The 23913-nt window shown below is 53.6% G+C and overlaps 1 protein-coding gene across 3 annotated transcripts; it reads right to left on the bottom strand.

Moving 5' to 3' along the window:
- Positions 1-10907: 10907 nt before the first annotated feature.
- CIART (circadian associated repressor of transcription) lies at positions 10908-22409 on the bottom strand. Of its 3 annotated transcripts, none has more exons than XM_054011052.1 (7): positions 22330-22409; positions 19543-19703; positions 16677-17249; positions 15727-15802; positions 13274-13352; positions 12208-12331; positions 10908-11689 (listed from the first exon to the last, which is right to left on the bottom strand). In XM_054011052.1, exons 3-7 carry the CDS (start codon positions 17235-17237, stop codon positions 11078-11080), a joined length of 1452 nt encoding a protein of 483 aa, XP_053867027.1. In that variant the 5' UTR covers positions 17238-17249; positions 19543-19703; positions 22330-22409; the 3' UTR covers positions 10908-11077. The 3 variants fall into 3 exon arrangements, with proteins under 3 accessions (XP_053867027.1, XP_053867028.1, XP_053867029.1); XM_054011053.1 differs by lacking the exon at positions 22330-22409 and adding an exon at positions 20179-21071; XM_054011054.1 differs by lacking the exon at positions 19543-19703 and having other exon boundaries at positions 22330-22358.
- Positions 22410-23913: the final 1504 nt, after the last annotated feature.

The following is a 23913-nucleotide window of genomic DNA, read 5'->3' as shown; positions in this document are numbered from 1 at the left end:
TATGAATATGACATAAACTTCGCATTTATAATACAATGAACTCCAACACCATTTCAACTTCAGTCAATGAGATCTAAAGATATTGCAGAAAATTGTCATCTCCTGTGACAAGTTCCATTCCCAGCTCTGGCACTGAGCCGCTGTGTGACCCTGGGGCAAATCACTTTGTATCTCTGTGCCTCAGTATTCCCATTGATAAATTCAGACTGGAAATAAGGCACACATTTTTAACATTGAGGGCAGTTCATCATTGGAACAAAGGACCGAGGGTGATGGTGGATTCTCCATCACTAGTGATGTTTAAATCAAGATCATATGTTTTTCTAAAAGACCTGTTGTAGTTCAAACAGGAATTATTTTGGGGAAGTTCTGTGACCTCTGTTATATGGGAGGTCATAGAATCATAGAATATCAGGGTTGGAAGGGACCTCAGGAGGTCATCTAGTCCAACCCCCGCTCAAAGCAGGACCAATTCCCAACTAAATCATCCCAGCCAGGGCTTTGTCAAGCCTGACCTTAAAAACCTCTAAGGAAGGAGATTCCACCACCTCCCTAGGGAACCCATTCCAGTGCTTCACCACCCTCCTAGTGAAAAAGATTTTCCTAATATCCAACCTAAACCTCCCCCACTGCAACTTGAGACCATTATTCCTTGTTCTGTCATCTGGTACCACTGAGAACAATCTAGATCCATCCTCTTTGGAACCCCCTTTCAGGTAGTTGAAAGCAGCTATCAAATCCCCCCTCATTCTTCTCTTCTGCAGACTAAACAATCCCAGTTCCCTCAGCCTCTCCTCATAAGTCATGTGCTCCAGCCCTCTAATCATTTTTGTTGCCCTCTGCTGGACTCTCTTCAATTTTTCCACGTTCTTCTTGTAGTGAGGGGCCCAAAACTGGACACAGTACTCCAGATGAGGCCTCACTAATGTTGAATAGAGGGGAACGATCACGTCCCTCGATCTGCTGGCAATGCCCCTTCTTATACAGCCCAAAATGCCATTAGCCTTTTTGGCAACAAGGGCACACTGTTGACTCATATCCAGCTTCTCATCCACTGTAACCCCTAGGTCCTTTTCTGCAGAACTGCTTCCTAGCCATTCAGTCCCTAGTCTGTAACAGTGAATGGGATTCTTCCATCCTAAGTGCAGGACTCTGCATTTCTCCTGTAGATCAGCCTAGATGAACGTAGTGGTCCCTTCTGGCCTTAATCTCTTTGGAGCTATGAGTAAAATAGGGTAAATAGTACTAACCCTACCTTCGGGCCTAGGAACTGAATCCATTACAGTTTGTAAAATGCTTTGAGATTCTCCAATGAGAGATGCATTTCTGGTGAGCGAGCTCTGAAAGGGCACATTATCTGCCCCTCTCTGTTCATCAAACTCACTCCACCAAACCACTACTTGTGAGATAGCTTGCTCCCTGCTCGACAACCAGTGTTTTGTAAACCGGGGGAGAGCTAGCAGAAGCACTAGGCCATCACTGAGGCTAATGTTTGTCACACATACTCTCTGGGCTCCTCTGTCAGCTCGTGTGGAGTTTGGTCAATATCACATTAACATATGGGGAAAGTCATTGTTCTGTGGAACAGCACTGGAGCAAAATGTCCTTCCTAAGGGACAAGTGTCAAAACTGACAGGGACCTGTAGAAAAATGAGTGTTGGCGGTATGTTCCAGACAGATTCCCCCGCTTCCCCCAGGAACTGAAGTCCTCTGTTTATCCATGGAACAGTACAGCATGCTGGGCACGTTACCCATACATTGTCTCACCAGTGGGTGTCACCTACACCCTAGAAGTCCCATTGCTAGTGGCGAGAAAGGAGTTCACTCCTTGGTCTTATTGAGTATATTCTGCAATAGCTATTCCAGTCAATTTCCCTGGGTAGGCAAGCCCTTACATGTTTTCAGTGTAACCACAATAAAGGATGTCACTGTTTCTCTCCCACACCCACCCCCAGTCAGCGTGGTTTGCACAGACTTCAACCTGCCTCATCAAATGCCTGGGAGAAAATATGAGCCTTGTAGCATGCAAAGGAGGTTAACAGGGCCACAGTCTGATGGACTGAGGCAAGGAGAGAGTTGCCTTCGCAGAAATAACTCTGCCACTAGCCCCTTTCCAGTTTAAACCAAGGAGACTTCACCTCAGGCGCCTCCACCGATCACAACAGCCATTGGATCACACAAGGAGAGAGGCAGCCTGTCATGTAGCGAAGCCCTAAATCATTCGGGGCTCCGTTCTCTAATCCCACTTCATTAAAAGTGTTGGGTGAACCCCAGAAAGGTTCCTAGTTTGGGTTTGGTTCAGATCAACACCCTGTTCTCTGGCTGATCCAAAACCTCGTGTCAGCAAACTTGGGCTGGAAATTTCATGATGTCAGGCTCACTCATGAGATTTCGGGAATCAGAAGGGACCACGGATACCATGAAAACAGACTTTCTTGCCCATACGCTGGTGCTTCAGTGTCCCATCATGGCCCAGCCCACACTGGGGCTCAGCAGTGAGCAATAATAAGATATGGATTAATCACACATTTCAGGACCTTCCAATCGTATTCATTCGAAAAGCAATGACTTCAACGGGCTGTAGATCAGACTCTATCTGCAGGCCCCAATATTCCCAGCTGCTCCATGCAGAGAAATCTCTGAGGCCATGTGGAGACCCCATGGTTGTACATGAACGCAGGGGTTTGCCAGCACAGCGCGGCTTCCAGGATCAGGGCCTGTTCGTTGCTGAGTGGGTGAGAAAGGGAAAAGAGCTGGCTGGGGAGGGCAAAGATTTTTGTCATGTCTCCTGCTGGCTCTGAGATTCATGCTGAGTTTGATCAATATCACATTAATGCAAGGGCAGCTTTTCAATTACAAACCCATTGGTAGGGGAGTTTACAAGTGGGGTGTCTAAATTCAATAACATTTGACACAGAAGTTCTCTCAGGGGTGAATATTACCAGGGGTGATGGTTTAGAAACAATATCCGAAGAGGGATGATGGTGGGAGTCAGCGCGTGGTCTGAGACCAGGCGTGGAAGCCAGGATTCTGGAGATCTAATCTTGGCTCTACCATTGACTTGCTCTGTGATCTAGGCCAAGTCACTTCACTTCCCCCGTCTCCCCCCGACAGTGCGTAAGACGGAGAAGGTAACATTTCCCAGTCTGGCAGTAGAGGTAGTTAGGATTAAATTTGGTCATGCTTGCAAAGTACTGCAGAAAGGCAACATACTAAGTATTATTATTATTACCAGGTCAACAATCTATGGACTAAGATGGGTTTACACAAATTAGAATGGCTCCCTATGAGGCATTCCACTCTATTGGGTTAAAATCCACATTTTAAAAAACGCCTCCATCCAGATTTGCTCAGCAGACCAGAAGAGCTCAGTAGGGGGCCTTTAAGTGAAAAATTGGTGCTTCACAACCTTCCATAAATGGTCTTTTGGGTATGGGGCTTTTTCTAAAACTCCCATTAAAAGGACACAGTCTCACCTCAGTCATCACTTACCTTTACATTCTAGCCAGGAAAGTGACCTCATGGGGCTCCCCCATTTATTCCTTCTCCATCTTTTCTCATAGCAGCTCAGTTCACAAGCCAAAAGATATTTTTCTAGTTGGCCAGGCAGCTCTTCGAATTGAACCTGTGGGGTCTGAATTGGTAGCCGGGCGTCTTTCTGCCTCTCACCTCATCAGCAGTAATCAAGATCCTTCAGTCAGAACTTAGCCGAGGAGGTGCCAGGTAGAATGGACTCCAGCTCGCTTGGCAGGAGCTGTGGTGGCTGTCACAGAGCCAGTAGGGTGAAGCGCGCTTTCAGGCAGGTCCTGGTGGCAGAAGTGACTCAGAAACTCACAGGGAACAGTTGGGGAGTACGGAGGGGCTAGTTTTACAACGTTACTTGTCAGAGAAGACCCACATTTTTATGAGTATGGGTGCGCATTTAAGGTGATGCCCACAGCCCCGGAGACCCAGATCCTCTGTATATCGGCAGAACAAGGTGAGACTCCCACCGGGAACTGATCAGTGTGTCTCAGTCCTGACCAGGAGGCCAAGGAGAGCTGTGTCCATAGCCCATTGGTGCCTTGGCCACTCTAAGATGGCCAGTGTGGAGCCTTGTCCACATGCAGGACTGGATTTAGTGGCTGGTGACCGCCTGGGGTGCTAGGCTTTGGGGGGCTCTGCGTGCTGTTTTCGTTGTTAGCAACAAAAGGGAAAATAAAATGTTGGAAGTAGCATGTTTCCAGTATTGATGATAGTACATTTCAGTTCTTCGTAACATGAAAAAGTTTCTATAAGCTTAGAGGAAATGATTTTTTTTAATTTGCTTATATATGGCACGAATAAATACCCATTTACAGATCCTGGTGTGCAAATTTATCCTCTTATATGCCAGGGCTAAATCATGCATGCAAAGTCATGAAATGGACTACAAATGCAATAAAAAATAAGATATTCAAAAGTTTAACAAAGGGGGGGGCACCATTTGGCCTTGCCCGCATGTGCCGCCCACCCCAAGCACCTACACTCACTCTCTCACGCTCGTCCCATGGCCACATACACATACCAGCCGCACTCGCTTGTTCCCAAGCCCCTTCCCTCTCTCATTGTGATCCTAGACTCTGGTGGAGGTCATATGTAGGATTTTAAGTCCACCGTGAGGCTAATTGGACCAGACAGCTGTAAACATTTGGTGGTCTCCGCTCCAGGGTACTAGTGGGACTCTGACCCTGCCATCTCTGCATCCCACTTAGCCCAGGCCCTGACAGGGCGGCTAAGCCAGGCAGTAGTATTCCTTAAAAGCAGACGAGTTTGATGTTCCTTGAAGGATAGCATCCCCCCTGCTGGGTCTCCATGGAAACGGCCATTCAGTCTAATTCCTGCCTCCTCTTTTCCCTTGCTCCACTGAGCGTTCACCTTCAATAATTCACATCAGCAGTCCCCAAGCCCAGCACGGGGGTTGGGAAAAGAGCCCGACACAGCCTAGCCGGCGCATAAGTTGCGTCTCGACAAGGAAAACAACTCTATTTTCCGCTTTGGACTTTAAAAGCCTTTTTTTAAAAGCTCCAGTCCAAGAGGGCTGTCAGTTTCCATTCCTCTTCCCACAAGCTTACCTGCCGATGGGCTTAATTTAACCCTTTGGAGACTGGGGCCATGCAGACGTGTCCCTCTTAAGCAGTCCGTCATCAAGGAATTGCTAGCCTTTTCAGGGGGAATGTTTTCTTGTGCCGCTTGCTCAGGGGTTACTGAGCACTGGAAACTGCCATTGATTTCCTTGAGACGTGGGGAGGCTCGGCGCAGGATCAGATCAACGTTGTCTTCTTCATTTTTGGAGGAGTGGTAGCTAAGAAAACGCAGCCCTGGTTCCATCACACACCCCCATCCCTTCTACAGCACCCAGGCGCTTCGTGAAGGTTGGTGGCCTCGGAGACTGGCAAGGCTACATCGACATGAAGGTGTGTACAGACTCGGCATCCGGCACTAGGAAAGTGTGCCCTGTCAAGGCTCCAGGCAGGGTGCTCTGTCCAGTCAGCCTCCAGTGAGCTCCCCAATGCTGTGGGCAAAGCAGACGTTCAGCTGGTTTTGAACTTGGGGTTAATTTAGTCGGCTGACAGGGTCCTACCAGCCCACCTCCGTCCCCTTGATCTTCACGTTTAGGACAGCACCAGGGCATCTGAAGACAAGCTTAATCACAAGCCAAGGGAAGGTGAAAAAGGCCAACAGTAGGGAGCCGTGGCCTTCTATACAATCCCATGTAGGCCGTGCTATGCCCAGCTGCTCCATGCCAACAAGTCTCTGAGGCCACGCGCAGCCCCATGGCTCTGTATGAACACTGGGATTTGCCAGCATAGAGCAGCTCGCAGGACGCTTGCAGGAGCGGATGGGTATTATTTGAGAACTCTTTGTCCAACCCTCGAACTCAGGCCCCAAACCTTGGAAACATCCAGTTCACTCATGATTTAAAAACGATTTCCCCCCACCCTTTGGCGCTGCCCAGTTCCAACAGGGAATCACGAGTGGCACAACTCACAAAGGCAAGAGCTTCCTTGGACAATTACTGGCTCTGAACCAAGCGGCTTGGATCGTTCATATCATCAGCCAAATGTCTGGGCGTTAATTTAAACCTTGGTTCACCCATCATTGCCCAAGACAAAAGGGCCGAATTCCCCCATGACCGAAATCAAGGTGAAATCCATGCAGGGACTTTGGCCAGACTCTGCAACTCACTCAACGAGTCAGCAATCACCTGATATAGAGCGGACAAGCCGCATGACAGAACCATGGCAGGACCACTGAAGTCTTGGAGTCCTTTGAACAGAAGAAATTCTGGGCCTTTGACAGTTGTCTATTGCTTGGGACCCTTCACGGCTGTTTCAAGCACCTCTTGGGGAATGAACTGGCCTCAGGTGAGAAGGCCGAGGCCCATGTGGGGTCGTCTTGCCTGAAACTACAGCTTGTATGGAGAATAAAATCTTGCCTAATAGCAGAGAGCAGCTGGTTCATGATACATGCTGGCAGGGTGGGGTGATGCGGACATGGCCATGCCAGTGATTGGCATTGGACGTGACCAGATCTGATTCCAAGGGCACACTTCACATGAATTGGTTTTCTTCCTTTCACCCCCTGCACTGATGAGAGGCTGACGAGAAGAGGAAAGGGATTGTAATATTCTGAAGCTGAAGGGAGCGGGGGGACTGACTGGCTTTTCCCTCTAGTTCCCTCTAGTTGCCCAGTTTGAATCTAGCTTTAGTTGAAAGGCGTTACTGTCTGATTGCTGGCCGGAGGCTTGGCTGAAACTAGTTGATGGACAGGGGTCAGTGTCAGAGAAACCATCACGACACTTGGCACTGATTGGCCCCTAGGTGGCTGGCTCAGCAAAAGGCCCACAGGCTGAGCTGGCGCCGAGACTGAACTAGATACATGTTTTGAATGTGCCCAACCCCATAGCGTCATGATGGTGCCTCTTTCCTGCCTCCCATTGCTGTCCTTCCCGGGCAGGGCTGCAGCATGTTGGCACAGGAAGCTTGCCATGCAAACTTTAGTCATTCTGTAGCTGAAAAGTGGATTTCAGTCTTCAGTGTTCACCCTCTGAGGCCTTTAGCACTGAGGTCACATAGACGGGCACCTTTCACAGGCACTTAATTTATAATACCTACAGTGCCAAAGAAACGGAGCTCACTTCTGAGCAGAGGGCAGCAACTAACAGACATATAGCATGGGCAGGAGGGAAATTTGGGCCAAGGGTTCCAAGACAAACCCCTACACTGACGAAAAGAGGGAGGCTTGGAAGCTAACGCAGAGCAGACAGGATGGCGGTGTCTTAAGGTCTCGCGCAAAGGACCCATATAGAGTGAACTGCATGGCACTCTTTCTGATCTATTTTGGAAGGGCAGAATGGCCCCTGCTGGGACTTGAATGGTTCTGGAGTCTAGTATTTCAGCTCAGAGGTTTGGAGCCAGGGCTGCCCAGAGGATTCAGGGGGCCTGGGGTCTTCGGCGGTGGGGGGCCCCTGCCGCCGAATTGCCGCCGAAGACCTGGCACTTTCTGGCATTGCTGCTGTTTTGAGGATGCTGCAAACCCCCAATGTCAGTTTCCCCTTGTTCTTTACACTCCCCAGTGACATAAAACAGCCACTGCCTAGTAACTAATGCCAAGCCCCCGCTAAACTTCTGAGCTTGGCTTCTCTGGAGGTAATAAAGAAGCAGGAGCTTTGATCCTCTAGCTCTGGCTAGACACGTGCTTCGCTCTGCAAGTCGGGGCACACGCCGAAGCCCAGCCATTGACAGGGTGTCTAAAGCAACAACCGCTCGGCTGAATCCAGTTCTCCCACATTGCGCAAAGCACGCCGCCGTGCAAGGAACCAGTTGTGCGGCGGTGGCCCGGGTGCGTCAGCGCAGAGCGCAACCCATGGTGCTGGCGTGGATCCTTTCCCAGCTGCATGCCCTCTGCCACGTGATACGACGCGCCTGCCGAGGTTTAATCCCCAAGCGCAAATAATGGAAGGAGATTGCAGAGGAGACCAACAGCTGATCCTAATGGAGCCCTCACCTTCACCTCTTTATGTTTCGGAGGCAGCTGGCCAACCAAAGTAGGGGCAATGTCTCCTCTGGGCAGCTCGCGTCCTCTCCCCCAAAGCAGCGTAGCTAATACCCTCCTTCCCAGGAGAGACAGCTGAGCACTGAGGCTGCAGTGAGGCTCCCTTCCCATCCCAGGCCTGCTGCTACCCCTGCAGATTGGGTGCAGAGACAACACCCAAGTGTTACAGGGGAGCCTGTGGGATTTGTGGGCTTGTCCCTGTTTTGTGGGAGTGGCTTGTTTTCCCTTCTCTCATGATCACCTTTAAATGATCAGCTCCTTTTTGGGGCGAGGCCTCTCTCTCTGTTGTTTCTAGAGCGCCGAGCTCAATGGGGTCCTGGTCCATGACTGGGGCGCCTAGGTGCTACCATAATACCCCTAATAGCACTGAAACATACAGCACCTTGCACAAGGGCTGCCTGCTCGATGACTGGGGTGACCAGCCACAACTGCAGTGCAACGGCTGAATGGTGCCTGTTTATCCAGAAGGCTCGTGCGCAGAGCGGGCTGAAATTTCATTCAAAATGCTTTTTCGCCCCGCAGTTTTGTTGCGGGAACAGATGCGTCCATCATCCACGAGGGCTTGTGTGTTTTTGGAAAACTGACAGTAGAAAAAAAAAACGGGTTGGGGTTTAATGAAAACTTTTCAACTTGTTATTAGCTAGAGTAACTGCCTGCTTTACACGGACAGATTACTGTCTTCTTAGGTGGCTTCTCCATTCCTGGAAGTTTGCAACCATGGCAGCCCAGTCTGCAGGATCCCCTGCTAATCTCTTGGTGGATGAATAGGCCTTTAGATCCACCCGGGATACCCCAGCGGCCGTCCAGCGTCATTTTCTGCCTCATGTTCTTCTGCCATCAGCTTTTCCTTCCAGTGCCCAATAACATGCATTTCCCACTCACCCTCTTAAAACGTGCCCCACCATGCAAATTGAATCTTTCTTTTTCATAAAATCTCTGACTTGTGTTTACTGAGTTCCAATCCATTTTTTGCAGGACAGTTTATTCCAAAAAGATATAAAGGGGACATTTTATCGAGGCTTAGTTTAGAGTTTCAAACCCTAGTCCTGTATGGTCAACATCCATCAGAAGGCAGCTAACTGATCAGCACATGCCATTGCTTAAATAAGAATGGTAGGATTAAAGCCAGCTTTAAAGGTTTCATCTTTAATTCTCTTAAAAAACAACAACAAAAAACAAGCAGCACATTGTCATGCAGTGTAACACTTGAGAAAGCCACATCGCACCATGTTCTTCAAGCACAGTGAAGGTAGCTTTGAGCCTTCCCACCGCCCCCCTTAAAATCAAACAGCTTTAAGGGCAACATACAGCCTGCAGTGTGTTCTGCCTCGTGTGGACAGGTGTTTTGGGTGAGCAAGCACAGATGCCTTTCAAAACACAGGGCGGCTTTTTGCTTTGACAATAGAAGGCGCCTCCTGGAGCCCAAAACCCAAGTAATCAGGACCATTGGTTAGCAAGTCATTGAGCAGCTTTCATTTACTCAGGCTGAACTGGTTTAGGTTATCAGTGTAACAGCAAATGCTGTCCTTACCCGCTCCACTGCAACTACAGCATCCGTTGCTGGGATCCCATTCTACCACGTGGCCGCGGCTGGGTTAGTACTGAAGTGGGAGACATGGAAAATTCAAGATGCCAGAGAACACATCTGCAATTCAGTTACATACTTACATTTTAAGTCCCTTGGGGCAGGGACTGTCTTTTTGTCCTGTGTTTGTACAGCGCCTAGCACCAGGCACTCCTGGGCTATGGTAACACAAATAATAAAAAATGCAGCTCTCACCTCCACGTCCGTCCTGAGGCCGTGTTGTAGCTTGGGGATGGGAGATGCTGCCACTGCAGTTGGTTTCTTGGGTGACAAGACAACCACAATCTGACCCCTTGTCATCACTAAAGATCCCATGCCAATTATTGCAAGAGTTCTGGCATCCAACCCAAATACCCATCCTCGCCTGCCTCAATCCCCTTGTCATTTCTAGGATTGTTTTTCCACTTCCTGCCCTGGAACACATGTAGTGGCGTTACTGCCTGCCAACAGTGACTACACGTTCCACTCCAGAACTAGGTGCACTCTAGTAGCAGGTGAGGAGGGCCTTCAGGAGTTTGCCTGATGTCACGGGATCCATCAGACCAAAAGGCACCAAAATATAAGGTGTTAAGGCAAAGGCTTTGTTCAACTATACATGTGAATTGTGTGAGCCTGGTTTAGAAACATGCAAGGAGGGTGTGTTATGCCAGGGAACGTGATCCAACGATGCACAGCCACTCCTGTCTTATACAAGAGCAGCCCATTCTCCTGGGAGATGGTCTTAATAATATACTTAGGCATACTACACCGTTAGCAGTTTGCACTTCCTGTCTCTCCCCTCAGCCTTTCAGAGATGTGCCAGGCGCTGTATTCTCTAGTTCGATATGTATTGGTGAAAGAGAGGCTACGAGCTGTGGGACTGGTCTCAGCTTACTTTGCAGTCGGCAGTACCTACTAGCTAGGTTCACCGTGTTGTACACAAGTAGTCTCCTTGTTTTACAGATGGAGAAACCGAGTCACAAAGAGAGTGGACTTGTCCCACAGCCATGTGTGAGAGAACTGAAATTAGAACCCAGGAGTTCTGGGCTCTCAGTCCCACACCCAAAATATGCATGACAATTTATCTACCTCCCAGGGGAGGGTGCAAGTCTTAGTTAACGGAGTTCACATTGACCTGAAAGGCTCTAGAGAAGCACAAGCATTGGTGCCGCTGGACCGACCAGGTATTAACGGAGGGGCGGGCAGGGGAAGTGCATTTCCACCGTCGAGCATTTATCAACAAAGATCACATTCATCTGGAAACTGCTCTGGTTTAAACCTTTTAATAACATTAATTTTTTTCCTCCTGGAAGTTTATCAGACTTTTACACAGGCGTGAAATGTTTTACTTTAAAAAAAAAAAAAGAAAAGAAAAAAAGGCAGAAATAAAAAAAGAAATTAAATTCACACATTTTGGGAAGTGCCTCAAGTCGAGCATCAAGAAGAATACACGGGCCCTTTCCTAGCCAGCAGTTCTGACTCCCGATTCCCAGTCCAAGCGGCTGCTGGCTTGGATTCCTTGCTGGAGGAGGGCAAGTGAGGCAAAGATTTGGAGTGGCTGCCCGGATGCTGGCTAAGCACGTAGCTCCCTGCTTCCATGGCCCCGGGCACACTCTGGCATCTCGGGGGGTCTCCCGTACCCGGAGGTTGCGTGGGGTGGCAGTAGGCGGGCGAGCTCTTGTCAGGAGTGACGGAGGTGGAGCGGAAGAAGGGCGCGGGGGCTGTCAGGTTGTTGTGGAGGAAGAGAATGACCCCGCAAGCGTTTGGTCCGAGCAGGGCCTGGCTGAAAGCAGCATTCAAGTGCCCTAGGTTCGCCAGCCCCAGTGGCGGGTTGCAGATGGGTGAGGTGTGCATCCAGGTCAAGTTCATGGCAGACCAGTCGGCCAGAAAGCAGGCCTGCTCCCTCCACACCGCGTCAGCTTTGCCGTCGGCTGCGGCCGGGTCCGTGAGGTGCAGCTTCTCCACAGCGGGGCTTTGGACAGAGTCTTTGCTGGGCACTGCGGGCTTTCCTGCGGAGCTGTCCACTGCTGAAGGCTTGGGGTGGGACTGCTGAAGGAGAGGGGAGAAAGGGGGCACCTTAGGCTGAGACGGCGTTGACTTTCAAGAGCCTTGGCTGCTACAGCCAATATGGCCTACCTGCTGGAGCTCCCCGCAAGGCCAACAGATGTGGCAAGAGCGGGCAAGGAGGAACCCACAGCTCCCATGGGGAGACCAGACAGACCTCTCGGCAACACATGGCCCTCACGGACACCAGGCAAGCCCCTATAGGACCCACTTCACCCATGTCCCCAGTGCAGCATGTGCCACAGAAGTTCCTCCCCCCAGCCAGCATCCCACCTGCCACAGACCCAGCTCCATCCTCATTCTGCTGGACCGAAGCTTTTACATGCTGCAGTTCTACTAGTAATTCCCACCTCTCTCCCAAGGGACAGCTACCTCCAAGTTTGCCAAACAGCACATCGCTCGGACAAGAACAGACCTAGAGGAGCCTCATCCATGGGCCTTTAATCCGTATACAGATGGAAGGGGTTGAATAGACCGGTTACCCAGCAAGGAAGCCCCCTTACCTTCGCCAGCTTGCGTGCATGCTCTGCTGGATTGGAATCAGGACAGGAACTGTTCAAGGCGACATGAGGGAACCAAACTTTCAGCATCATTTCTACCTGCAGCAGGGTGCCCAGGTATCGCTCCCTGCAAGATGAGGAAAGAAACAGGGGGTTCCTCTCAAGCCAGGGGAGATCGTTGTGCAGTTTTACCCTGCTGAGCCCAGACAGACCGGTCACAGCCTAGCGCCTTGCACAGGTATCACACAATTAACGTGAGAAAGAAGAGACAGTCAGGCTCCCCGCAGCAAGGAGACTGCCCTGTTATTCCGTACGGCTGCCTCTCTTTCAGAGACACCTCCAAAACAGGCCAAGTTCCCCCAACAAAAAGATGGGCCTCAACTTTTAAGATCTGGGCTTTGAATTCAAGTTACAGAATAGCAGAAATTCAGTACTTTGATGCCTCCCCTCCCCTTTGTCCAAAAGGAATGTCTCCCTCCCTCCCCAGGGCTTCGCTCTGCCATAGGATTAGATTTCAGTGAAGAAAAGGGACGAGGGTAGCAAGTGATTTGTGGTTTCAACGAGTGCCAGGACTTGGCTCGGTTCGAAAAGCCCAGAGTGCAACGGTGCAGTTAGTGTGACCAGATGTCCCGATTTTATAGGGACAGTCCTGATTTTTGCGTCTTTTTCTTATATAGGCTCCAATTACCCCCCACCCCCTGTCCCGATTTTTCACATTTGCTATCTGGTCACCCTAGGTGCAGTCCAGCACTACCAGTCATGGGTGATTGCTGCCAGTGGGGGAATCAACCACCAGGAGTAGCAGAATGATAGTGCCAGGAAGAATCCAGCTATTTCTCTACTGACACCCAAGGCAGACCTCAGCCCCGGGGGTGTTTAACCTGGGGCGCCTGCGAGTCAAACTGCAAGCGACCCGGGGCACTGACGTTCTCAAGGAAACAGCACAGGAGTTTGCTGATGCTGGAAACGCTGGACAGAGTCTGTGCACGGTCTGTCTCTCCCTCCCACAGCCAGTCACACACCAACCTCTGCGGAGCTCTTATAATGATTTTGCGGAGGAGACGCTTACCCCATTTCTGGCTTTTGCAGGACTCCAACTATCCTCTGAATCCTGTCCATGGCCACGCTCCGCTGGAAGCTGCTTAATCCTGGGGGGCGGAATAAAAAACAGAGCAAGGCTATTAGTTTACAAACAAACCGAACCAACTTTACTGCTGCGAGAGAAGGCAGTCGCTTGGGAAGCCACGGCCAGGCTGATTCAGCCTCCACACTGCTCAGACTCTGATTACCCAGGGGAGATTATGGAGAGATCACGCCAATTACATGCAGCGTGGACAGACGCGAGAACCTAGCCCTCAGATTAGCTGGAGGAAAAGGCCAGCACAATGCGGGGGGGCTGAGATGTTGTCATGTCTTTGCCCTCCCACTGCAGATACAGTGAATTGCAGCCTCTGCTCCTTGTAGCGGAGGCTGTTGTACTAGGAGAAGTCACCCACGTAATGCAGCCAGCATGGAAAAGGGTTTGTATACTGGAGAAGCAGGTGCCCCTGGGGCTCTATTAGCACCATGTGATGACTTTCTGAAGGGCAGGTATCACGCCACACCAGCTGCCTTCTTGCACGTTATTCCGAGCCATAATCATTTCTTCACAGCCAAGAGTGGGCGTGACACAAGCAGGCAGCGCGACACGTGTCTGGCTGATGGAACTCGCACGCACAGAGACACGTGTAACCAGCCCGCTGAGAGAGAAAGGAGAGCAGGCTCTCAGCGCCGAGCGGGAGCTTCAATGAAAGCCTGCTCTTTCAGATTTCCAACAGCGTGTTCTCAGGGCAGGAAAGCAGCGATACAAAGCACAAGCAGCTCCCTGGGAATTTCTCAGCTCACGCTGCGATCAATGCAGCTTACAATGGCCTTCTTTACTAGGCAATTTAGCACAGTCAACCCAGGGGCAGAAATTAAGGTGAGGGCTCAGGAGAGTGCTAAAAACAGAAAGAAGGAATTCAGAGAAGATCTTGTAAAGGGAATAAGCTAATGCCAACAGACTACACATTAGCCCACATCTGGCCCTTCAATTCTTTTCGGGGGCAGAGGAATAAGGGGAAAACAATGAGTGTTGGGTACGTAACACACTAGTCTCTTAAGTACTGAGCAATGGTAAAGCACCCGTATCTACTCTAGTATCCTAGAATATACAGGATCTCAGAGCTGCGACACCCATTAGATCCTCAAATCCCTTCCCATTCCAGGGCAGGGCAGCCGCCTGCTAGCAGATGTAATCAGATTAATATGTAAACACAACGGGTGATTGAGTCATAGGGCCAAGATGATGAAATGACCCCACGCTGGGAAAAAGAAGTCAGAGGGATTGGGCCAGATCCTCGGCATAGATCTGCTGACTTCAGCGGCACGACATTGATTTATACCAGCGGGGAATCTGGCCCATTCTCTCAACGGCATTTGGATCCTTACCACTTACAGAGCACTTTACAAGCGTTAATGAATCCATAATGAAGGGCCAGATTCTGATCTCAGTCACATCAATGAGGAGTAAATTCACAGAAGTCAAAGGAGTCACCGTAGCGTAACAGAGCTCAGAATCTGGTCCTGGGAGAAGGCATCTTTAGCACTGGGGTAAAGCCCTGGATGCACCCTTATAGAGAGTGAGAAATTCTGCCGTCCAACACATGCACGTTACAGGAGCCAGAAATCCTCTTCCCCCCCATGGTGGTGATTACAGGTCCTTAATCTAGCGCACGCATTTATATGCACAGGAAGCATGGAAAACGAATGCGAGATGCCACCGCTTTCCTCGGGGATGTGATCTCAGAACCAGATTGCCAAGCGTGCAGCGCCACAACTGGGGCCAGGGTCAGCCAACGCGCTCAGCTCCCAATGTGACACTTACAGCTGGGTTTCCAGCACCCAACTTGCCCAGCTCTTACAAAACCCCCGGCCTCTCACCGTGGCGCTGGGCTGGGAGCAGATCGAGCCCTTTGGGGTTTTCTGTTCTGTCTCTAAAGTGGCAACTGCAGCGTGGGCAGCTCTAATTGCCCATCCCATCCCCCTTATGGATCATACATGTCCCCGCCACTCCTTCGTTTGCTCCCAACCCAGCCCCGTCCTGAGGCCGTTTATGTCCCGGAGCAGACAAGTGCCAGGTAAAGCTGTCTGCCCTGCTCCGTTTGGGGCCCCAGAAGGAACAAAGGGCTGATTGAAAGAGGGCGATATTAAGAAGGAGGGGGAGGGGGGAGGCAGGAAAACCCTGGACCAGCCACACAAAGAGCTCAGACAGGGGAAACCGTGCAGTGGGCAACTCCCCGCGCCAGGCAGCAGCTGTTTCTCACTGGTCCCCAATTCTCCCACCCTCTGAATGCCACTCCAGCAAGAAGCCCGGAGATGGCCACTGGCCTCTGATTTAGGGATCAAAATGGGGAGAGAGGGGAAATAATTCCCTGCGGTTAAATAGCCGCGTGGCGGCGTCAGACACTCTGGGGAGGGACAAGCGCGAGGAACAGCACTTACCTCGTTCGTAGCGGCCTTTCTTCAGCCCGTTCAGAAGCTCTGCGAGAGGCCTGATGAAGCCCTGGAGTTCCCGGCACTGCAGAGAAGGAGCACAGAAAGTGAGCCAGCCCGTCCGGGACGATCCCCCTTCTGGGCTCCCCCCAACCCCTCCGCACACACCTCTCCCTGACGCATCCCTGGGGCTAGTTTTGCACCTGTGCAGCTGTGTGGGGCGGCGAGGTGTGAATACAACGAGGTGGGCTCTAAAGCACTCGCTTTAATCCCCAGTAATGCACTTATTACATCTGATTTCATGACCCTCCTCAGACTGTAAGCTTTTGGGAGCAGGGACAGTCTTTGTTCTGAGTCTGTACAGTGCCTAGCACCAGGGTCTGTACAGCGCCTAGCACCAGGGTCTGTACAGCGCCTAGCACCAGGGTATGGTCCACGACTGGGGCTCTTACACATTGCTGCAGTATGAATACTTCACACCACTAATCCTGAAGGGCTCATGGTGCTAATGCAAGTGACTGCAAGAATTCCAATTCCCATCCTTTCACTATTACGATGACGCTGACCAACCGTTTTCCTTCCCCATGCTAGTCCTTCCCCACTGCCCTCAATTTTTTCCAGTCCATAGGGTGCCCAGCTCACATCTGAGTCTGCACTGGCCACGGCACATGGGAAACTGAGGCACAACCCCCCTGACACTAATAACACAGACGGCCAGATGTCCAGCAGGCTCACACCACGTATTCCACCCACCAGCTTCAGCGTCTACAGGGCCTTGGTGCGATCAAAGGTGCAAAGAGAGCGAGGCTTTGCCAATGGCATTGGTGCATCAAGCCGGCAGGGGAGAAATCCCAGCCTGGATCAGGCCTCATGTCTCATTTGATCGCACATTTCACCCCTTCCCAGGTAACTCCCTCCCTGCTGACACCCGCTTCCCCGGATATTCTCATGGAACTCACCTTCTGGGCAAACAACCGGTCGCCGTCGGTCAAGGGCAACGTCGGAGCTTCCCTCATCTCCGTTTCCCCATTCCTTTGCCTTTTTATCCCGTGGGCAGCGGGCTTTGCAGCATACTCGGGGTATTCCCTCTCCCCCGCGGGACGGATCAGACGCTTCCGTCCGCTCTCCATCCTCTTCTGGCTCAGAGTCCTCCCAGCCAGGCTGCCATCCCCGTCCATCAAACAAGCGCAGGCGGAGGGGTATCTGCCTTCCAACGCCCCGGGAAACCGGCCGCACTGACTCGACGGCCGTTGTCTAGCAGAGCTCTGCAAAGTGGGTTTCACTGTCCTGCGTTTGCAGTCCCGGCCCGGCAGGCTGGGGCTAGTCCATGCCGACTTGGGAGAAAAGAGAATCCTCTCCCCTCCAGAGCGGGCGTCTCTCCGGCGGCTCAAACCGCCTACCTCGCTCTCGCAGTCCGACAGGAAGACGCCGAAGTCGTAACACTTGTCCTCTTCGTCGCTGGCGGCGCTGTCGACCGAATACAGAGACTCGCAGGACGACATGCTGTTGGGGGACTCCATGGCTGCGGGAACCTGTCAGGGACCAAAAACGGGCAAACAAATGAAGAAGATGCCAGTAACAGCAACAAAAGATGCCTTAGAGATCCTACCGTCTGCCTCTCTGGCATCCCCAGACCCTACAGCCCAGCGGCTCTTAGCACGGCTGCTGAGCAGAAGGAGGCTTTAGAATAATTTCCTCGGGGTCAGCTAAAAATCAAACTCTCCGCTGGTTTACTGGGGGGAGGCGGCTGAAAACAAAGGGGTAAAGACAAAGGGAGCCAAATGGACCCTGGGCAGTTGCAGTTCCTGGATAGAGCTTGCCAGCAGAAGCTGTTCCAGATGCGACCAATCTGTTCCCATCGGGTCTGCACCGGGACAAGGCACCCACTAGATTTCATTGTCGGGGGCAGCCAGAAGGGTCCACAGAGCAGCCCTGCAGCGGGTGGGTGCCCAAGTCAACTCCCAGACACTCGACGGGAGCGCGAGGCGGAGTGACATACACAGAGCCTGAACTAGTGAGGTGGGGGAGGGTGCAAAGTTCACGACAGGCTTCCTTTGCCGCCCTGGGTGGCATTACTCCCTGTAGGAGCATTACAGGATATGGACAACAAAAATATCCTAGCAACCTCATTGCCACGGACACAGGCAGCTTCAAAATCAGTTGGGAAAAAGCTACATGTCCTGCCCGGTTTTACAGCACGGTCTGCTAAATATTAAGAAGGGGAAACACAATTCTTATGTGTATTAAGGCAGCAGTAGGAACCCGACTCAGGTCTGGTCTATACTACCCGCCTGAATCGGCGGGTAGAAATCGACCTCTCGGGGATCGATTTATCGCGTCCCGTCGGGACGCGACAATCGATCCCTGAATCGGCGCTCTAACTCCACCAGCGGAGGTGGGAGTAAGCACCGCCGACAAAAAGCCGCAGAAGTCGATTTTGCCGCCGTCCTCACAACGGGGTAAGTCGGCTGTGATACGTCGAATTCAGCTACGCTATTCACGTAGCTGAATTTGCGTATCTTAAATCGACTCCCCGCTGTAGTGTAGATGTACCCTCAGAGACCAGGACCTTTCCCCTTGGGGAAGGGAGTGGGGTTGCTTCCACTTGGACACACTGAAACATATAATGTGATGTTTCATTTTCTGGCTCACATGGACAGGTGCTCCAAGGTTTGGGTTGCAAACACAGTAGGGAAAAGGTTTCAAACAAAACAAAAACTGGCATTAAACAAACACTCTCTCTCTCTCTCTCTGATCAGTCTTAGTTTCTTAAGATCTCTTTTCTGCAGAACCAAATCGACCCGTTAAACCACTTCTGTGGTGCATCGAGAACATGTTTACTCATCGAAAATGTTAGCAACCCTAGGGTACAAAAGTGACCACTAACAATGTAATACTAGAGTGATATTGTCTGTGTCCTTTTGATTTGGACTGGTATAAAACGAACAGCTCATAAGTCAACATACTAAACACAAGTGCCCACCAGACAGGAAACAAGTGAATTAAAATAAAATAAAATAAAATAAAAATCAGAGAACCTTGGAGCTGTTCAATGCAAGAGTTAAACCCGGCCCTTGAGGGTAAAATAAGCAGAGGACAAACTACACATCTAAATGAGAAAAGGTTTCTCCAATACACTAGAGATAAGAGCAGGGTGTGACAGTCTGATTTGAAAGGGACTGTCTGGCTGACTCAATGCAGTCAGCACCTGCGGTCTCTGTAACAGAGCACTGGCCCCAGCTACTGGGCAACATAGGATCATAAACTTAGGGACGGGAGGGCTCCAGCCTTCCCACGCTCCCCATCACTGCAGGCAGACAAAAATCTGTAACCCTTTCCTCCATGGAGAGGCAGACAAAGATGAGACACTTCTACGCTTTATTCTCCTGCCCTGTTTTAGAGAGATGCCTACTGCCACCTCACAGCAACTACCCTGCTGCCAGCCAAACAGCTGGAGAGAAATCAACAACCCCTAAGTGAGAAATGTGGCATTTCACCGGTAAATTGGCCAACAGAGAATGGCAGGCAGGGAGAAATCCTGGAGAGGCTGTTCTAAGGGCATGCTTCACGCAGCCAATGTCATAAAACAGTCACAAGTGGCTTCCACCCCCAAAAGATCCCAAACCACACACAAGATACGCAGCATCGCTAAGATCCCTGCCATCCTGCACCCACTTCCTAGGAGCAGAAGGGATCAACACACTCACCACCCCCACCCGCCTTTCCCTACATGGCATGCTCTGTGTGTGCGCGCGCACGCACACACACGCGTGGGATTTTTGGTATACACACGTCTTGTTGTTTTTTAGGCCTAGCCCAACGCACCTACACAGGTATCCCTCCGGGACTCAATAAACGGATGAAGGGTTGTGTCCACCTTGCTGGGAATTCAATCTGCCTGGGTGTTTCCTGGTCTGGTGCTGGGCTCTCTCTGCAGCGGCAAAGGAGGTGGTTTCCAAGTGCAGCAGGTGTTTTATCCAAGAAGGCTGGGGAACGACAGGGGCAAGTTAACCTACAAGTTGCCCTCAGCTGTTTTTACAGTTCAGAGTGACTTGGCGGTGACTCGATGGAGGGGTGGGAGTCCCGCTCTCTTTGCTACAAAACATTCCCTTCTCCCTATACCCCATGTCTCCCCCCGAAGTAATCAACCCCCTGGTGCCACATGCCAGCCTCAGCCGCATCCCTGCTTCTTACAAGACCCATCACCCCCCTCCTAACTTCAGAGCCAGCAGCACCCTCCAGTCCCTTTGCTAAAGAAACCAACCCGCTATTCTTGGAACTCAGTAGGAGATCTCGAGTAGGAGCCCCCACGGCAGCTCCTTCGTCCCCAGCAAACCTCCTTCCACTAAACCCGTCCAGGGTCACCACCCTGAGAATCAGTTTCGTTCCTCCTTCCCTTCACCCAGAGCCTAGCAAGCACCTCGCCTGCAACGCACCCAGCCACCACCGCACGTTGCTGACCTAGATTAAACACGCATCCGCTCCTCGACACCAAGAGTCGTGCTGTCTGGATGTCTGCTGCAATCATGGACACGGCTGTCCCCATGCCACGGGACACAATGAGCCCTGCACGCTGGTCGAATTCTCACACACGCAGCCCTGGCCTCCCCTTCTGCAAGCAGGAACACACTCTCCCTGGTCCTTCCCTCTCCAACACACACACACACACACACACATATATGCACGCCCTCCATGCCCCCCCTCTCCCCGCCATTCACGCACTCATCCCAGCACACGCACTACTCACGTGTTACACACTCAAGTCACTGCCATTCACACCCTGCCCCTCCCTACCATTCATGCACACACAGTCCTTGCATCCCTCATGCAGAATCCCCTGAACACTAGGGTGACCAGATAGCAAATGTGAAAAATCGGGTCGTGTGTGTGTGGGGGGGGTAATAGGCTCCTATATAAGACAAAGCCCTAAATATCGGGACTGTCCCTATAAAATCAGGACATCTGGTCAAACTACTGCACATACACCCTCCATATCCCCCTTCCCTTCCACACTCAGGTCACCACCCTTCAAACACAGGGCAGGTTAATCTCCAAGCCCCATGCGTGCTCCCAGGGGTCAGGGTTGCTCCTGGGATTGGTGGGGAGCTGCAATGCTTGCCCCCGCGATCCGGATCGGACTCCTCTGTGCCCGGGGACAATGCCGGGATCCGGACACTCCACAGAAAAGCGTGTGGGGGGGGTCTGGATCCCCACATTCTGGTCAGAAAAGAGAATCCTCCCAGGGGGCGCACATGTGGGGGAGGGAAATCCCCTGATCCCCCCAATGGCACAGGGTCCTTTCACCTGATCCCAGGCGGGGGCAGAGGGGAGGAGCCCGATCCCCGATGCCAGCAGGTCACAGACCGGGGGTGGGGGCGGGTCCCAGGCTGGGGGGGGGGGAGGAGCCCGATCCCTGATGCCGGCGGTTCTCAGGCTGGGGAGGGGAGTCTGAGGAGCCCGATCCCTGATGCCAGAAGGTCACAGACCGGGGGTGGGGGCGGGTCCCAGGCTGGGGGGAGAGGGGGGGGGAGCCCGATCCCTGATGCCGGCGGGTCCCAGGCTGGGGGGGGGGGAGGAGCCCGATCCCTGATGCCGGCGGGTCCCAGGCTGGGTGGGGGGGGGGAGGAGCCCGATCCCCGATGCCGGCGGGTCTCAGGCTGGGTGGGGGGGAGGAGCCCGATCCCCGATGCCGGCGGGTCCCAGGCTGGGTGGGGGGGAGGAGCCCGATCCCCGATGCCGGCGGGTCCCAGGCTGGGGGCGGGGGGGGGAGGAGCCCGATCCCCGATGCCGGCGGGTCCCAGGCTGGGGGCGGGGGGGGGAGGAGCCCGATCCCCGATGCCGGCGGGTCCCAGGCTGGGGGCGGGGGGGGGAGGAGCCCGATCCCCGATGCCGGCGGGTCCCAGGCTGGGGGCGGGGGGGGGAGGAGCCCGATCCCCGATGCCGGCGGGTCCCAGGCTGGGGGCGGGGGGGGGGAGGAGCCCGATCCCCGATGCCGGCGGGTCCCAGGCTGGGGGCGGGGGGGGGAGGAGCCCGATCCCCGATGCCGGCGGGTCCCAGGCTGGGGGCGGGTGGGGGAGGAGCCCGATCCCCGATGCCGGCGGGTCTCAGGCTGGGTGGGGGGGAGGAGCCCGATCCCCGATGCCGGCGGGTCTCAGGCTGGGTGGGGGGGAGGAGCCCGATCCCCGATGCCGGCGGGTCCCAGGCTGGGGGGGGGGGAGGAGCCCGATCCCCGATGCCGGCGGGTCTCAGGCTGGGTGGGGGGGAGGAGCCCGATCCCCGATGCCGGCGGGTCTCAGGCTGGGGGGGGGGAGGAGCCCGATCCCTGATGCCGGCGGGTCCCAGGCTGGGGGGGGGGGGGAGGAGCCCGATCCCTGATGCCGGCGGGTCTCAGGCTGGGTGGGGGGGAGGAGCCCGATCCCTGATGCCGGCGGGTCTCAGGCTGGTTGGGGGGGGGGGAGGAGCCCGATCCTGGCCGGGGACGGACTGGGGGGTCCCGATCCCTGCTGTCCGCCCCCCGGCCAGGGGTTCTCACACCGCAGCGGCTCCCAGCTCCCTGCCCGAGCCCCGTGTCCGTCCGCCCCCCTGGATCCCAGCGAGCCTCCAGCTCCTCACCTGATCTCGTTCCCAGCTCCGCTCCCTCTGCTCTGTCCCCTGGGCGGCTCCGTCCCCGCTCCACACCCAGCCCGTCCCAGTCCCCAGCCCGGTGCCCGGTCCCCGCCCCCGGCTCAGTGCGGGCGCCACGCGGCCACGTGCGGCCGGGCACGTGCCTCCCGCTGGGCCCCGCCCGTCCCGCTCCCATTGGCTCCCCAAGCCCACCCCGTGTCGCCGGCCACCGCCCTAGAGCCACGCCCCCTGCCCCTAATTGGAGCTCGGCGGCTCCCCCGCAGCCCAATGGCGGAGCAGCGCTGAACCCATTGGCCGGGAGGGTGGGGCTCGAGGCCACGCCCCTACATGTGGCTGCGGGAGCTGGATGCAGGGGTCTGGGGGCGGGGCAATGGAGAAGGACACGCCCCTTTGTGTCAGCCTGCCGCATCGAAGGGGGCTGGGCGGGAGATGCGATGGGGGACCCATAGAGGGCAATGGGGCAGGGGAGGGGGCGTGATAGGGGACCTATAGGGGGTAATGGGGCCGAGGAGGGGGGATGATAGGGGACCCATAGGGGGTAATGGGGCAGAGGAGGGGGGATGATAGGGGACCCATAGGGGGTAATAGGGCAGAGGAGGGGGGATGATAGGGGACCCATAGGGGGTAATGGGGCAGAGGAGGGGGGATGATAGGGGACCCATAGGGGGTAATGGGGCAGAGGAGGGGGGATGATAGGGGACCCATAGGGGGTAATGGGGCAGAGGAGGGGGGATGATAGGTGACCCATAGGGGTAATGGGGCAGAGGAGAGGAAGCTGGTGAAGGCACAGGAGGAGACCATAGGGACTGGGGGTGGGGAGAGAAATGGCAGGACTAGAGGACCACAGTGGGTTAGGAGGCGGTGGAGGTGGGGCTCAGAAGAGGAAGCAGCTGGAGGACACAGAGAGGAGAGGGGCTGGAGGACTGGGGAGACAGGAGAGGGGATGGGGGGGCTGCGATCCCCAGCAGGGATAGGAGGGGGTTATGGCTGGGGAAACACAGTCAGTGGAGAGAAGCAAGAGAAATGGGATGGGAGATGGGGAGGGAGGGGTGGGGAGAGGGGTATGGCAGGGTATGTACACAGAGTCGGGGCTGCTAAGGGGACAGCAGCAGGGACAGGGAGCATGAGGGGAAGGAGACAGGTGCATGGGGAAAGAGAAGGGAAGAAAGGAAAGAGCAAAAGAGATCGGGGAGGAGGGGGTGGGAGTTGTGGAGAGGAGCTGGTGAAGGCTTAACCTGCCCTGCAGCTGCCTTGGCCTGATGGTACGAGAAGCCCGTCCCCTGTGCCCGGGCCAGGCACATGGACCTATTTACCTCAAAAGATGATGCTCCCCAAAGTCTCTTTGCTCTGATGGCTTTTTTAAATGAACAATGACTCCTCTTGTGCTTCCGGCTGAGGTTATGTGGTAAAGGTGGGTGCTGGCCAGGAGCCCAGCCCTGTCCCGCACGCAACTTCAGCTCTGTAAGGGGCTGGGTGCTGCACAGACACTATTGTCCTGGTAATGGGTCAGTAGGAATAAAGGACACACAGCACTGCAAAGCCTGGAGCCCTTAGTGCCCCAAGGCAGCAGCT

This window comes from Malaclemys terrapin, chromosome 21, assembly GCF_027887155.1.
Source record: "Malaclemys terrapin pileata isolate rMalTer1 chromosome 21, rMalTer1.hap1, whole genome shotgun sequence".
Classification (NCBI taxonomy): Eukaryota; Metazoa; Chordata; order Testudines; family Emydidae; genus Malaclemys; species Malaclemys terrapin.
This window is presented reverse-complemented; position numbering and strand designations above follow the sequence as displayed.

What these genes read in the sequence shown, in the direction of transcription:
- CIART (XM_054011052.1), bottom strand. Translation starts at nt 17,237, where the DNA reads ATGGAGTCCCCCAACAGCATGTCGTCCTGCGAGTCTCTGTATTCGGTC. An exon ending in ACCGGTTGTTTGCCCAGAAG is followed by an intron (nt 15,803 to 16,676) that starts GTGAGTTCCATG and finishes CCTTCTCTGCAG; the next exon opens with TGCCGGGAACTCCAGGGCTT. An exon ending in CTGCAAAAGCCAGAAATGGG is followed by an intron (nt 12,332 to 13,273) that starts GTAAGCGTCTCC and finishes CTCATCTTGCAG; the next exon opens with GGAGCGATACCTGGGCACCC.